Raw genomic sequence first — 15,709 nt, 5'->3', positions numbered from 1 at the left:
GACTGCGGGAGGATCAAGGGCTGGGCACAGTCCACGCCCCCTCCCCCCCCCGGCTCCCGCAGTTGGTGCGGTCCGGGACAGTATGGCGGCTGCCTTTCGGCCCGCGAAGCAAGTCCTACCGCTGCAGGCGCTGCGGAGTTTGGTGTATCCAGGGCTGGGAGGCTCGGGCTCCACCTGCAGCCGCTGCCCTCTCGGAGGTATCCGCGGCCTCGGGCCGTGAAGGAGGGGAGGGATGGGACAGAAGGGAGCTTTACACCTCAGCGGGCATCTCTTTGGAGAAATAACAGCGCCTCGCTCAGGGGCCTAGAGCAACCGAGCATGCACTTGCCCGCTGCACGTGGGTACAGTGGTGGCCTCTGCGTATCGTGGACGCCCGTGTGCCTGGGAATCAAACGACAGATGGGCTGGGCTCTTGACCTGGGGGCTGTAGTACTCCCTCGGATGGAGCTGTGCTGCGCCCCGGGAACACCCCCTCCCCCTTGGGTGTACCGTTCTGCAGAGTTTGGGAGGGGAGGTCAAAGACTCTTAATGATTTTGGAGTCCAGCTCTGTAGCGAACAGTATGAAAGACTCTGAGCAGGTTTCTTTATTTTTAAAATTATCCCTTAATATCTTTATGAAAATGATTAAATTTGAAGATGTTGGTGAGTGATAATAAAATATTTAACACTTTGTGTCAGTCTTTCCTGTAATACATTTTACATACATTCATTCCTCTTCTCCTCACATCACCCAGTGAGAGGGGTACTATTCTTCATTTACAGAGGAAACCGCAAAGCTAATTTGCCCAAGGTCAGAGGGAACTGATAGAGGAAGGGTTTGAACACAGGCAGTCCTACTGTAACCCCTTCTCTGGACTGCCTCTCTAGAAATCAGCAATTTTTGTTGTTACATCGTTATTGTAGTACACAGAGCTCTTGTAGTGGACGATTCTTTGGCCAAGCTCCAGTTCATGCACAGCCGAGCATCCTAAAGAAATGATGTTTCCTAAACTCAACATTTCTGCTAAGTTGTGGTCAGTGATTCCTCATGTATCTAGAGGATACCAAGAGTCCAAATCTGAGAGGCCATAACGCCTCATTTTGCAAATGACAGTCCTGGGAATTCCAATGGTCACACTATAGCTTTTTCCCCTACCCTATATGCTTCTACCTGTTTAAACCAAATCTAGATATACCTGTTTTGCTATCTGTCTTTCAGATCCCAGATTCCTGTCTACCCATCCCCATACCCAGTTAATCACTAGCTCCTTTCACACACACACACACACACACACACACACACACACACACACACACACACAGACAAAACTTGTCTTGTGGAGGATTTGCATTCTTTGGTAGTTTGGACATTTTTTTCCCCACCAGGGTGACTGTTATATTTGTACCTGTCTAGGTGGATTATTTATACTAACCGAAGATAAGATCAGTTATTAGAAAGAGACAGTCAAGCTCTACACATTATTTGCTAAGTATAAAACAGTCAAAATGATTTTACTTTCTCTTTCTCTGATTTTTAGCTAAAAGATACCTACTTACAGATAATATTGTGAAATTAAAGGACTTTCAGCATAAGAAGGTGGCCGTTGCATGTAATCTTCCTGGCACCAAAGGTAATCAAGTCTATTTCATTACTTCTTTCATCGATCTGTCGTTAAACTTCCCTCTGTCTTTATCCCTATTCAGCCTCTTCTTCAATGACTTTATCTCACAGAAGAAACTGACATGATTTATTCTTAGTTTCCTAGTCTGCCCTCGCATGCCCCTTTCACCTCACTCTGTTACTGCAGAGTCTACCGCTCTTCTTTTGTCCCTTCTCCCAGGACCCCAGAGAAATACTAAAACTAGTGCTGCAACCAGTCCTCTAGATCAGTGCCACTCAAAGTGAGGTTCAAGGATTAGCAGCAAGTGAGAGGTGGATAGAAATGCCAAATCTCGGGCCCCAGACAATTGTCTGCCAAATAAAGCCTCAGAAGAACTGCTCCATATGACTGGCTTTCAGACTTCTTGATGCCACCCTCAGTAAAAAATACAATTTGCATTGCATCTCCAGTATACACATACATATCTATAGATAAATGAGATTTAATGAAACAAAAAATGTATGATGATGCATTTTCATATTTTCTACTGTGTGCTGGAAGAATCAGTAGACTAAAAACAAAGGTTTCTTTAAAAAATCAGCAAAACAGTGATAACTGTTGAGGCTGGGTGATGGGCACGTGGGAGGTGATTTTACTGTTCTCTCTACTTTTAGGTATGTTTGAAAATTTTTACTGTAAAAAGCTAAAAACACGGCACCACCACCCTAGGTCCTATTCCTTTTCAGCATCTGAGAAATCTTGTTGTGTTCATTCCCACTTCTCCTGCACGTTGAGTTTTTCCCAGTACTTCAGATTCCTTTATAAACACAGCAAGGCTCTCCTCTTTTTTAATAACAACTCTTTTGTTTGTCCTACTTACTTTTCCAGCTTTCCTCCTTCTCACTGTCAGATGTTTGTGAGCACCTAATGAACACTCCTTGCTTCTCATCTCTCCAGAAAGCAGTCTTCCTTCACTGGTCCGCTATCATGCTGTTGTACAAAACCACCTACAGAACAAGAAGATAAGAGTGACGGAAAATAGATTAATCTCCACTTGAGTAGACTCAATCTAGATTTTACTTCAGTCTTTTCTTCTTACCCCAGGTCATCTGGAGCTCTGTGAAGTTCGCAGTTAGGGCTTCATGTCACTATCTAGTTGTTATTCCAGTTGTCATAGTCTTTCTAAGGCTGTGACAGTCGTGCATATGTTCTGAAAGGCAATTAATATAATGAGTGCCAATCTACTCCACTGTCAGGTATTTACAAAATCCTGTCCACATTTCATCATTATAAGAACCACAGTGGTACTCTGTTATATACCACATCATGTACAAACTTGCCCCTTCCCTCCAGCTTCCTAGCTCTTCCGTAGTGGATCTCACCCTTTCTAGAACCAGTGCAATTTCCTGTTAATCTAGTCACGGTCTCCCCTCACCACCTTTTCCCCCAGTTCTGTGCTTTTTCTCATGCTGATTCCCATACCGACAGTTCCCCACCCCCTCAGCTTTGCCAACCCTACCCAGCCCCTTCCTTCCTCTCTGGTACCTCTCCACTTCCACCAGACCTGGTCTGTTTCTGCTGCCCTGATTTCTCTCTTCTCCCCTGTTATGTTTATACTGTCACATGTCACCTACTCTGTCATTATTTTCAGGTAGCTTTATATAAATATATCTTGTCTTCTCAAATAGACTCTAAGCTCTTTCAGGGTAGGAACCATACCTTATCCTTCCTTGTGTCTCTGACACAAGGAAGGATACCTCTGACTATAATATACGATAAGCACTTAATTTTGATTGATTTGTTTTAAAATACAAATTACATCTGTTGAAATTTTGGACTTATTAAGTATTAAGAAGTACAAGATGTAAAGACGTCCCATTAAAATCTTTTAGGTTGGAAATTGTTTAGAAATATTTAATAGAATAAATCCTCGTGACAGAGGAATGAAAATAAGAACAATATGTCTATGATCTCCTGGCAGTTACTACATGCTGGGCCCTGTGCTAAGTGCTTTATGTACATTATCTCAGGATGACCCCATGAGGTAGGTATCATGGTCCTCACTTCACACATGAATCATGTCTCAGAGACAGGCCTCCCCAGATCTCCCCATAGCATGCAAGTGGCAGAGCCCAGACTTCAGCCCATGTCTTCCCAACTCTAAAACCTTTAACCATTACACGGTTCTGCAAATAGAGATTGGAGGGTCCATTGCATTAATTCAAACCTAATGGACCTTCTTTTCTTGTAAATCAAGAGCAGTGTCTGCCTCAGCTTCCCGATCTTGTGTTTTTAATGTATATTGTGCCATTCCTTTAAGCAGCATTCCTTCGGAGCTCTGGGCCTTGGAACAAATCCTGTAGACTTTCGCAGCTTCTGATACTGAGAACAGCCCTGCCTTCTGGAAAGCAGATGTTTGCTTGGTGGCTGCCTTGCACCTCACCCTACGTTCTGCCAAAAATACAGTCCCTAATGCCAAGAAGCAGTGTTTCCTGTTGGTGTTTGTCTCCACAGTTGATCAGATACAAGCCAAGGGACATAGACCGTGATCACCTTGAAATGATTCTGTTACTAAAAGAGGGTTTGCCGCTGTTTAGAGGACTCTTTTACCCTCTGTGCATTATGCAGTACTGTGGCATGCTTTCTCACAACTGAGTAGAGAGGGACCAGGAGGAATGAAAAAGTGGTAAAATTGAATCAAGTGAAAAAGACGTGAAGTATTCCTGAATCACGTGAGTCATCCATCGTGGGGTGACCACATTTTCCTTTCAGTTTTCCTGCTAGGTGCCCTGCCAATTGATGGTTTGGATATCTTGGTTACTTTTTTTTTTCTCATGGGTCACCTGTAGATACAGTTCTTTGGGCTAAGCCTCTGGGACGTTAGTTCTCAAACTTCCCTGTGCATAAGCATCACCCAGGTAGTCAAAGATGCACATTCTTGTGCTCCTCCTCCCAGAGATTCTGTGTTGGGAAGTCTGGAGTGAGGCCTGGACCTGCGCCCTGTGACAGATGCGCTGCTTCATACACCACGTCTGACACTGCTCTCAAGACCAGCCAGTGACGGGAGCTGCATGGCCGTGAGCCCCTCTCAGTGGCTCTTTGCATTGTGCCGGGTTCTAGCCTCCCCTTCTCCCTGAGGTCAGCCTCCTGACAGTCTAAGACAGCCTAAGTGATGGCCACCCCACTGTGCTTTCTTCCAGAAACCTATTTGAGAAACTTGGAAGAGAAACTGACCCAGAGTAAGCTCATCTTGAAAGAGGAGTTGAGAACCTTACTTCATCTGTGTGAGTCCTGGGACGATGTGGAGCTGGCTAAAAATGTCATTTACAGGTGAGGCATCGCCTTCAAATCCTGCCAGCCTTTGTCTTTTCCTACTGTCTCCTTTTTCCTGAGCAATCTCATCTACCTCCAGGATTTCAGCTCTCACCTCTAAACTGGTGACTTCCCAAACTCTTGTCCAGATGCCTGCCCTGAGCTCCACACATTTACGTTCATTCATTCATTCAGCGAACACTTATTGGGTTCCTACTACGTGCCAGGTGCCAAAGATAGAAAAACAGACAATTCATGCCCCAGGAGATCACCAACCTCTTCACCAAGTCCACTTACATGTTCCCAAGGTCTTCACGTTCAACTTACACAGACTTCTTCCTCTTGCCGTGTTTGCTGTCACACTGACCAGTCATTCTTTCCCCCGATCTCATTTGCCCTCCTCCTGCGTCTGCTCCGTGGTGTCTCTCATCCCTAGCCTTTCTCTCTTGGTCCCCATTACCAGTGACTTAGTTCAGGCCTCACGCCTCTCACTTGGATCACTTCAGTGGACTCCTAACTAGCCTCCCCCCTACAGGCTTATGCCTGTTACGTTCACTGTCTCTGATCCCTTATCAGACTTCCCCATGACAGAAGGAACTCATATGTAATCACAGTCTGCTGTTAGGAAACCGAGCAAAGGTGTCACTTGGGAGCAGGATGGCACCAAGTCAACAGCTTCCTTTCACCATTCTTTAAAGATACATTTCTATACATGAACCTGCATTTATACTGTACATTTACAGAGAAAAATACGAGGTATTCATATATGGAATACTGGAAGAATACATACCATAAGTTAACCATGGTTCTTTGAGAATTATACATTATATTTTTTGTTCGTCTAAGTGTGTACTTTTCTGATTTCTCAAACTTGTCTGTAAGGGATACTATTAATTTTATAATGTGAAAAAATTAATGTTATTTTTAAAAAGGAAAAGAAAAACAGAATTACGCAAATTTCATTGAAACTTTGAAAAACACGAAAAAGTAGAAAGAAGAAATACTGCATACATCACCCAGTTTGCTGTTTCGATGGTCTCTTGCTGCATAACAAACCACACCAGAACTTAATGACTTAAAATGACGACTGATTATTATTTCTCATAACTCTGTTGGTCAGGAACTGAGGCTGGTCTCAGCTGGGCAGTTCTTATTGTTATCGGCTGAAGTCACCTGCACACCTGCAGTCAGCTTTAGTGGGCTGAGCTGGGAGGTCCAAGAAGGCCTTGCTTGCATTTCTGAAGCCTCAGTGCCCCTGCATGCAGCCCCTACCCCCGCTGGTAGAATCTCACTGCTCACGAGTCCAGCCTGAGCTGCACTAGCGCACAGCACACGTGGAAGCTGCAGGCCTGTGGAGCTGCCCAGGATTGGCACGTCTTCACTCCCGTCCCATTCTCTTGGTCGGGGCGAGTTAGCAGCCAGCTCCGATCCACGGGGAGGGGAAAGGATTCCACCTCTGGAAGGACGGAGCCACATGCACATACAGGGAGGAATGATGGCAGCCAACTTTGGGGCCTGTCTACCACATCCAAGAAACCACTGTTCATATTTTGATATATTTTCTCACTGATTTTTTTTTCATGCAAAGATTTTGAGGTTTAGATAGGGTTTATTTTACATAGTTGTAGTTATTAACTGTGTATATAAAATGATATTTTCTTGTTTTCTAATTAGCATTGTAGCATAAATGTTTTTGCCTGTTAATACTCTAGGAATCATATTTTAACGGCTATACACTGTTCGATTATAGGTTAGCTATTTTAATTAACTGTGCCCCTATTGTTGAACATCTAAATTATTTCTAATTTTTCACCAGGATAAATAATGCCATGATGAGCAAACTCTATGCATAAAATTTATTCTTTATTTCCTTTTAGGGATCGGAGGCCATGCACCTTTTAAAGCTTGTCAGTACAGACTGCCAGATTATTTTCCAAAAGGGATTATGCTAATTCACAGCCACACTATATCTGCAAACCTAAACCTGCTATTTCAGTTTCATACAGTTGAATCATTTGAGACCCTCTGGCTCGTTTTACTCTCAGTTTTCTTTTTACTACCCAAAGCTATCAGATGTTTACAAGAGTAACAAAACGGGATAACATTCTAAATGCTCCCTGCTTCCACTCTTATTTTTGTCATACACATTCGGAGTATGGCTCCTAATCCCTTTACTGATGCTAAGACTTTCTGCCTGGTTGCTGCCCTTTCCCTCTCCTTGTGGACAAGCTGGCGGGGGACGGGGGGGCGGGGGGGGGCAGGGGGGTTTGGTCCTCCGCCTCACCAACCTGTTCTCTCTCTTCCTGAGACAGGCGGCCCCCCATTGGGGAAAAAGAGCAACGAGCCGGAACAGAAGCTCTTTATTGAGCCAAAAATGGGGAACGACTGAATCTCCTCAGAGTCTTGACCACATGCTGTTGTTTGGTTTATAGAAGGGTTTTAGATCCTCTAACTTGAATGTTTCTTGTCAAGAGGAGGTGATATTAACTACCTCTGTGACTTTCTAGCACTTTTATTAGTGTGAATGTCATTTAAGTTAGGAAAATTTTCATTTTTGTTTTGTTTTTAATCTGGCACACATTTCTCTTGAGATTATTTACTGAAATACTTTGATTTTTAAAGATGTCCTCCTCAGCGTGCCTTACATTGTATAAGAGCGAGCATATGTGTAAGGCTTACTGTGTGCCAGGCACATCATCTCATTTGATCCTCACAACAACTCTCTGAGTTGAGTTCTTTTCTTATCTCCGTTTTACAGATGAGGAAACTGAGGCACAGAGTCATTAATTAATTTGCTCATGGTTACACAGTTAGTAAGTCAAACAGCTGGGATTTGAACTGTCATTTTGGAATCAGAGTCTAAAAATCCTTAATCACGACACTATATTGCCTTTTAATAACTTATTTCTTCTTTCCTCCAGCTTTATTGAGGTATAACTAACAAATAAAAATTGTATATTTTTAAGGTATACAACTTGATATTTTGATATAAGTTAATTCATAACTGTTAGAAATGAAGCAATGAATATTTTTTGTAACTTTTATAATTGGATTATGAAATGTATCTTTAAAAGTACACTCATCATTCTTTTTGGCAGTATATATGTTTAAAATAGACTATCCATAATGCTATTATGACTTTCCTCAGTGATTTTAGCAGAAGGTAAAAGAATATTCTGTTCTTTAAAATCAGAGCTTCCTAAAATCTGATTTACATGCAATCGTGAGGTACTTGTTTCGTTACCAGATTGTCTTCTTGGTGTCTAAAGCAGAAAGAGTTGGTTATTGAAAGGAAATTTATGGGGGCGATTTTCAGTTCTGCAGTTCTAACTGGCAGACTGGCTGCTTGTAGAAATCCCAAGCCACATACATATAAAACATCACTGTCTTTGAAACTAGCCTTTTTCTAAAACTAAAATTTCAAAGCTGCATTTAATTTGTTTGGCTAGGTGATTGTACTTCACATATACCTTTCCCTTCGCGAAAAAAAACAGAGAAATTGGTCTAAATTGTAAAATGTACCTATTGGTCATTTGCCATCCCATATGGGGATAAAGCCAGACTTGAGGGGGACACAACATCACCCCACTCCTTTCCTTGCTGTTCTCCAGGAGCATGGAAGGAGACAGTCCATTCTGCTGGGCTTACAGATACAAGACCCCTGCTATTCCCTGACATATGCTCACATTCAGTCCTAGCAGGTTGTTGGTAAATTGAGATGATTACAATCTGCATTTTTACTTTCTTTTATTTCAGAGTATGTGGGCCTCTAAGGACCTTGTTTGTTTATTTAAATGCCTAGTATACTTCTGCTTGCCAGGATTCTTCTGGTCATCTTTAATTCTGCACTTTCCCCTCCAGACTGTGAGAGGACCTCATTCTTTGCTGTGTCCCCATCACCTAGTAGAGTGCATGCCACGGTCTGTCTTTCCTCAGGTCCCACTGTTTGGCTCATTGAATTATTTTGATTACCAGGTACCATGCAGAGAACAGGAATATCACTTTGGGGGAGTACAAGTTTGGACCACTTTTCATGAGGTTGTGCTACGAGTTGGATCTTGAGGAATCTGCAGTGGAGCTCATCAAAGACCAGGTTACTGTCTCCCAATTGCTTTCCCTGCCATGGTGACTTCCTTGCGCTGAGGATGGGGTGTTTTCAGTGATGTTAGGAAGGGCAGCTCTTCTATACACATTATTCCTGGGTTAGATTTTCAGAGAAAGGCTGCTGGGTTGAGGGAATGAGCTCTTCCCTGGATTTTTAAGGTTTCCTTGGAGTCATTGCCTATGAAGAGGTGTCGGTCTTTTTATACAGAGGTGTGGAAGAGGTGTAAGTACAGATTACAAGGTATCTACCTACCTTGGATGTGTGTCCACCTGGGACTGACATCTTCTCTTTTGAGGAGCTTTTAGTGGGGGATAGTTTGAGGCAGGCTGCCATTTTAAGACTGCCTTTCCTGTTCTTCACCCATGCCTCTCTCCTGTTTTCATATCTTTACTTCTGGTTGAAGGCTATGTTGTAAAGTGCTTTTCTGTTTTCAGAATTTCTGCTTTTCACATATTCTGATTTTACTTTCCTAAAAGCAAAAGTAACAATAATTAGTTTTGTAATTATTCATTGAATATTTACCAAGTCCGCAGCATCATGTTAAGCACTATACATGTTTCATTTCATTTGTTTCCCACAACAGCCCTGGCGAGGTAGGTACTATTATTATTTCCATTTTACAGATGAGGAAACGGGGACTCAGAGACATTATAAATTCATCCATGGTCGGAAACATTTATTAAATTCTGGGGCCAGGGCTGGCCCCCTGGGACATTTTAATAGTTTTAAGAATCTCCATAACTAAGTTGTCCTTTTGCCTCTTACCTTTTTTCATGTAAAGTGTTGTATCCATGGAGGAACTGTTAACTCTCACCTTGCCCCTCTTTTAAGGACCCTGGGTATTAGAAAGATGACCATAATATATTAGTAAGCAGAGAGAAGGTGGTTTCAGAACAAAAGGAGAAATATACATACATATTTACATTACAGCATATGTGTTTTAAAAATCTAGAAGGATATACACTAAACTACTGCTTATCTTCAGGGAAAATCCTCACTTTTTACTGTATATACTTTTGTATTGTTTGACTATTTTGTAATAAGCATATGTTAATGTTGTAATTAAAAGAAAACAAACGTTTCACTGTAATAAATCATAGCCATGAGTATAATGATAAAAAGAAACACAAAGAAAGAAAATGAGGGTAAAGGTTTTTGTTTTTCGGTTTTTTTTAACCTACCTGAGCATGAAGCATTCATGTATGTATACGTTTCCTGGAGTTGTAGAATAAACTGAATTAGAGTCAAGTGCCATAAAGCCTAATCCTGCTTCCACCTTACCGTGTCGTGTCCCCTGCCCAGAACCCTGAAGTGCTGCCAGCATGGTAGCCAGTACCCCCATGTACCCTTGGAGGCCTTGGACTGCGGCTAGTTCAGATTTACATGGGCTGTAGTGTAAAATACATGATGGATTTTCAATACCTGGCATAAAAAGGAGAATGTAAAGTATCTTATTAATAATGTTTTATATTGATTACATGTTGAAATGTTGGATTTAGTGGGTTAAGTAACATATTATTAAAACTGATTTCACATCTTTCTTTTTACGTTTTTAAATGAAACTACTTGAAAATTTAGAGTCACGTACATGGCTCACACTTGAGGCTTGCAATCTCTCCCTATGGACGGGGCTGCTCTGGTGGCTTCCCATCCCACTTAGCATAGAACTCAGACCCCTGACCATGCCCTCAAGGTCCCGTTGTGGTACTTCATCTCCTGCCACTCTCGCTCTTGCTTACTCCACTCTGGACCTTCTGGTTTTCTCTCAAACAACCAGGCCTGTGGCCTCAGACTGGAGTGCTCTATATCTGCATCACTTCATTGAGGTCTCCTCTTCTCAGAGAGCCTTCCCTGACCACCTTCCATCATCTTCTCTCTTCCCTTTATCCTGTTTCATTGTTCTTCATAGCCCTTATTGATACTTGAAATTATATTTTTATCTTTTCTGCTTGTTTTATTCACTTGTTCATTGTCTCCTCTGCCAGAATTTAAGCTCCCCTAGATTATAAGCCCTACTAGAGTTTAGGGCAGGGCCTTTGTCTTGTTCATCATTTCTTTATTCTTAACACCTAGAATAGGGTCTGCCTAATAGGGTCTCAAAAAAAATAACAGACTTGCACAAGACATTTAATGGTGTATTTGAATACCATGTGTCACATTATCACCCCATTAAAAATGTTGAGAACCACCGTTTTAGTGAGTTATTTCAAAAAGTGAATAATCAACTATTATTCGTTTGCCAAAAGAGGATCATAGTTGTGTAAGCCTCTCCCGCCTTAGCCCTCAAGCATACTTATAGCTGCCACTTCGTGTTAATATTCTGCACCCAGGTTCCAAGACAACCCCCAGGAGGGCTAACCGGCTTGCTTCTTTTCTTCTAAGCTTGGCAGAGCCCATTGCATAAAGACGTCCTTCACTGTATTTCTGAAACCTAGAGATCTCTTGCCGTATCTTTTGCCTCTTGTTCACTGTGCCCGTTGCTAAAGGCATGACCCCAAAAGAGTGGGCACCATTTAAATTTTTTTGCTGAATGAATAAAATATGTAGACAGCCCTAGACAGAGAAGATGCAGTGTAAGTACTCCCTTAATAGTTTTACCTTTTAACCAAAATATATTGTTTTTCTTCATTAGCATTTGCGAGGTTTCTTCTCAGACTCCACATCATTCAATATTTTGATGGATATGTTATTTATCAAAGGTAAATATAAAAGTAAGTATCACAATCTATGTTTGCTGAAAAACAAGGGACTGTGTAAAATTAGGAAAAACAATGGACTATGTAAAAATGATCTTTATATTCCTGATGAGTGGCCGAATTATGGAGACCCCATTCTTTAAGTGTGAAAACATTATTGTATCACATCATGACTTAAACACCCCAGATTTTACTTATGCTGCAATTATAATAGGTTTTAAAATACTAGTTCTTCCTGTTATGACCTGATAATTTATTTTGAAATTTAGTTAATTGATAAATGACTTGGAAAGTTTTTATTGTGCTGAAGTATACTTTTCAGTAGATGGAGCTAAACAGATTGAACTCTGGGAATCAATAGTAGAGGACTCTGAACTCACTTGAATGCATTTAACACTGCCGGCCCACTCCTGGCTTTTGACAGGTGCATTGGAAGTACTGATTGAGATGAAAAACCAAGATGTGAAGTTCAACAAAGATACTTACATCCTTGCTTTTGCAATTTGCTACAAACTGGTAAGACTGTCTTCCCTAAACTTTTAGAGCATTTTGGGTAATGTTTGAGAGAGGATTTATTTTTTTTTTCTCTACATATAAAATTCAGTTCCCCTGAAGTCTGTTTTCCATCTGGTGCAGATATTTCCATTTTAAATATGTTCATTTTTAGAAAACCCAAGTTAGCCATGTCAGACAGTTTTATCATGGGAAAAGCAATTTTATCATCTTTCCATCTTTTCTGGCATTTGTGTAGATAATGAGAACAAGAAACAGCATGCTGGGTTCAGACTCTGCTTTAGAGGCCTCTTTCTCATGCTGGACCTCACGAAACCAGTCTTCTCTGTGGCCCTCTCCCATGGAAGCCTTAGCATCCTTCACTGGTGAACTCAAGGGCTACTTTGTCCTCATCTGTGAATTCTTCTGTGATCACCTAAGTTGGAAGTGCTCTCTCTGTCCTTCAGTATCCCTTGATTGTGATCTATTTGTATTCACAGACATGGCACTTATAACACTGCCCGATCTACTAAGTGGATGCACATTTCATCCTCCCCACTAGAGGGTAGACTCCTTGAGGCATCTTTATTTGCCATCACCTAACAGTGTCTGGTCACAAGTGATCTTTAATAAATGTATGTGACATTAAAATGAGTTCTTTGAGAATAGAGAGCATGACTTATAAATCCCTGTCTCATTACTGTATCAGGATTGTTTCTTGCACATAGACTATTTCTTTATTACTTACTGAACGCATAAATGGTAACTGAAATAGTACAGTGACCAAGATTCCATGCATTACTGTACACATTCATGCCATTTTAACACTGGAAACTTAACAAAACCTTTTTATTACTGAAAATGAAGGAACACTAAGTAAGGTAGAACATGGCTATTGAAAAATTTCCCTGAAAAGCGTAGCGATACCAATTTTCCAAAACAAGAGTGGCAGTTGGGTTACAGGGGAAAGAAACCAACTTGGAAATTGAGAGATGTGGAGTCTAGTCTCAACTTTAACATGAACTGGCTTTGAAGTGGTCACTTACCTCATTTGTGAAATGAAGCGTTTGGATTCAGGAGCCAGCAAGCTTTTTCTGTAAAAGGCCAGATAGTTAATATTTTAGGCTTTGGGGGCCACATACAGTCTCTGCCACTTACGGTCCTAGTCACATCTTCTTTGTTTTTGTTTTTACAGATCTTTAAAAATCTAAGAACCATTTTTAGCCATAGGCTGGCTTTGGCCCCAGGGTCGTAGTTTGCTGACCGCTGGATTACTAGATGATCCTTTCCAATCCCGCCACTTTATGATTCTGGCCAACAGAGGCCAACATGACACACACTTGAGCATCAGTTCTTCAGCACTGTGATACACAGTTTCCTGACCTTCTTAGAGATGTCTCCCTGAGCGTATACTGAAGTGGAGAGAATTTAACTCTACTACTTACAAAGGGCCAGAGGACTTTTCTTCCCTATATCAGGGGTCCCCAACCCCCAGGCTGCGGACCGGTGGCAGTCCGCGGCCTGTTAGGAACCGGGCCGCACAGCAAGAGGTGAGCGGTGGGCAAACAAGCGAAGCTTCACCTGCCACTCCCCACCGCTCCCCATTGCTCGCATTACCGCCTGACCCATCCCCCCACCCCCGGCTCCATGGAACAGCTGTCTTCCACGAAACCTGTCCTTGGTGCCAAAAAGGGTGGGGACCACTGCCCTATATTGTGTTCAAAATAACTTGTTTCACTCAGTAGAGACTGCAGTTGAAAAATTGAACTGGTCAGCTGTTACAAATTCCAAGCCAATTCTGGGAACTGTCCCCTCTCATTAAATTCAGCTTTTCCTTTAGGATTTGAGTTATGAATCACGCCATGACAGACACACACAGGTACAGAACTAATGCTGCTCTCGTAAACCTAACCCACCTACAACATAGACAAAGGAAGAGAATTCTGTCTTACCGCTGCTGTCTGCTACTTTGTATATCACTCATCTTCCTGGTGTGTGTGGGGTTTTTTTGTTTGGTTATTTTTTTAAGGCATCTGGTTTTGTGGGATTCTTTCATGATCTCCATTCAAATATGTTTTCATGTTTTCAAACATTTGACTTAACATGGATATTTTCAGATTGGAAACCCCCTAAGGAAAAGTTCTGTGGTGTTGCTAAGCTTTACTGTTATCATTTAATACGGTAGTAGCAGGCTGACTCTTCACCCGTGTATGTTATGGTACCTATGTCTTGAAACCAGCCTGCCTGGATGAAAAGAGACCTGTATGTTTGTGGGTAAAGCTGCCCCAAGTCAGAAAACCGACAAAGAGCTAAAAATAAAGTTCATTTAAGATTTGAGCTGCTAATATATAGATAACTGAGTCTATTTGCAAATAGTCTCTATATGGAGCTTAATCTTTTAAGTGGCTTGAGATAGGCTCCAGGAAATTCTTCCAAAAGGAAATCTGAAACACTGGGCACCATTAATCATCTTATTACCCTAAAGGTTTGTGACATTTATTTATTGAGCAATCCTGTCTTCCCCCAGAATAGCCCTGAATCTTTTACAATCTGTACCACGTTAAGAGAAGAAGCCCTCATCAAAGGAGAAATCCTCTCCAGGAGAGCATCCTGTTTTGCAGTGGCATTAGCTCTGAATCAGGTAAGGCTTTGGGGTGCACATAAGTGAATTAGGAGTAGGCAAGACTTTACTACTTTCATTTGTTCTTGCTTTTATTTTATCTTTTTTCCTCTGACTCTGTCATAAAGAAAAAGTCCCCATAAAGAGACCAATGCCTTTGGTGCCATGGCAACCTACATCTATACCCCTGTCTCCAAAGAATGTTTTCATTTACAGTTGAGGGCCTAACGTGCACTGCTGTTTACACGGGGCTGGCCAGGATCCTATGGAAAATCAATGAGGGAGGCTGTACTCAGAGAAATTTCTCAAGTAATTAAAGTGGAAATTTCAAATGATTCGTTTACTATGTAACGTGCTCAGGGAATGGTTTTAATTTAAGGCTCTCCAAAGTGTGTTCTGGTAAATTCCTCAGGGGAACAGTACTCCTTGAGTTCTTGGTATTTAAAATTATTTGCCCTTTTTTTTTTTTTTTTTTTTAAACCTGAACTACAGTTTGGCCAGATATAAAATTGTGAGGTGATATTTGCTTTACTTGAGGTTTTCTTCGGCATTGTTTTTCTGTCTTCTAGTATGGAATGTTGCTATGGAGAAATCTGAGGCCTGCCTGAATTTTTTTTTTTTTTTCCACTTCTGAGTGACTTGATCTTGTTAGTTTTTCTCTTTTCTGTCCCTTATATCCATGGAAACATTTTTCCTTTGGGAGTTCTTCATCTGCCAATTCTTTTCTTTTTTTTTTTTTTTCCTTGCTGTAATCCTTTTTTTCTTTTTTCCTCATAATGTCTTTATATAGTTTACATGCTGGTTCTTTTTAGGTTATTCATCATTGAAAGATGCTTAGACCAGCCATTTGTAGAAGATTCATGTCAGAAGAGAATAGCGCCACGTTGCCATGTTCTAGGCTAG

The 15,709-nt window shown here is 41.5% G+C and overlaps 1 protein-coding gene and 1 long non-coding RNA gene across 5 annotated transcripts in view; both read left to right on the top strand.

Annotated features, from left to right (window-relative positions):
• Nucleotides 1-15,709, top strand: part of LOC309658619 — a 473,127-nt gene that overhangs the window by 397,717 nt on the left and 59,701 nt on the right. The gene's annotated exons all lie outside the window — the stretch shown is intronic.
• PTCD2 (pentatricopeptide repeat domain 2) overlaps nucleotides 63-15,709 on the top strand; it is a 28,312-nt gene continuing 12,665 nt past the window's right edge. For 2 of the 4 annotated variants that reach the window (XM_082457345.1, XM_082457343.1), the window contains exons 1-7: nucleotides 63-197; nucleotides 1,519-1,611; nucleotides 4,782-4,911; nucleotides 8,869-8,986; nucleotides 11,631-11,709; nucleotides 12,119-12,210; nucleotides 14,714-14,827. In XM_082457345.1, coding sequence (XP_082313471.1) covers nucleotides 83-197; nucleotides 1,519-1,611; nucleotides 4,782-4,911; nucleotides 8,869-8,986; nucleotides 11,631-11,709; nucleotides 12,119-12,210; nucleotides 14,714-14,827 — 741 coding nt within the window. In that variant the 5' untranslated portion in view covers nucleotides 63-82. Of the gene's footprint in view, nucleotides 198-1,518; nucleotides 1,612-4,781; nucleotides 4,912-8,868; nucleotides 8,987-11,630; nucleotides 11,710-12,118; nucleotides 12,211-12,445; nucleotides 14,693-14,713; nucleotides 14,828-15,709 lie in introns of those variants that run through there. The other 2 variants (XM_082457344.1, XM_082457346.1) reach the window with 2 other exon arrangements.

Source organism: Balaenoptera physalus, assembly GCF_965194825.1.
Source record: "Balaenoptera physalus genome assembly, chromosome: 3".
Classification (NCBI taxonomy): domain Eukaryota; kingdom Metazoa; phylum Chordata; class Mammalia; order Artiodactyla; family Balaenopteridae; genus Balaenoptera; species Balaenoptera physalus.
This window is presented reverse-complemented; position numbering and strand designations above follow the sequence as displayed.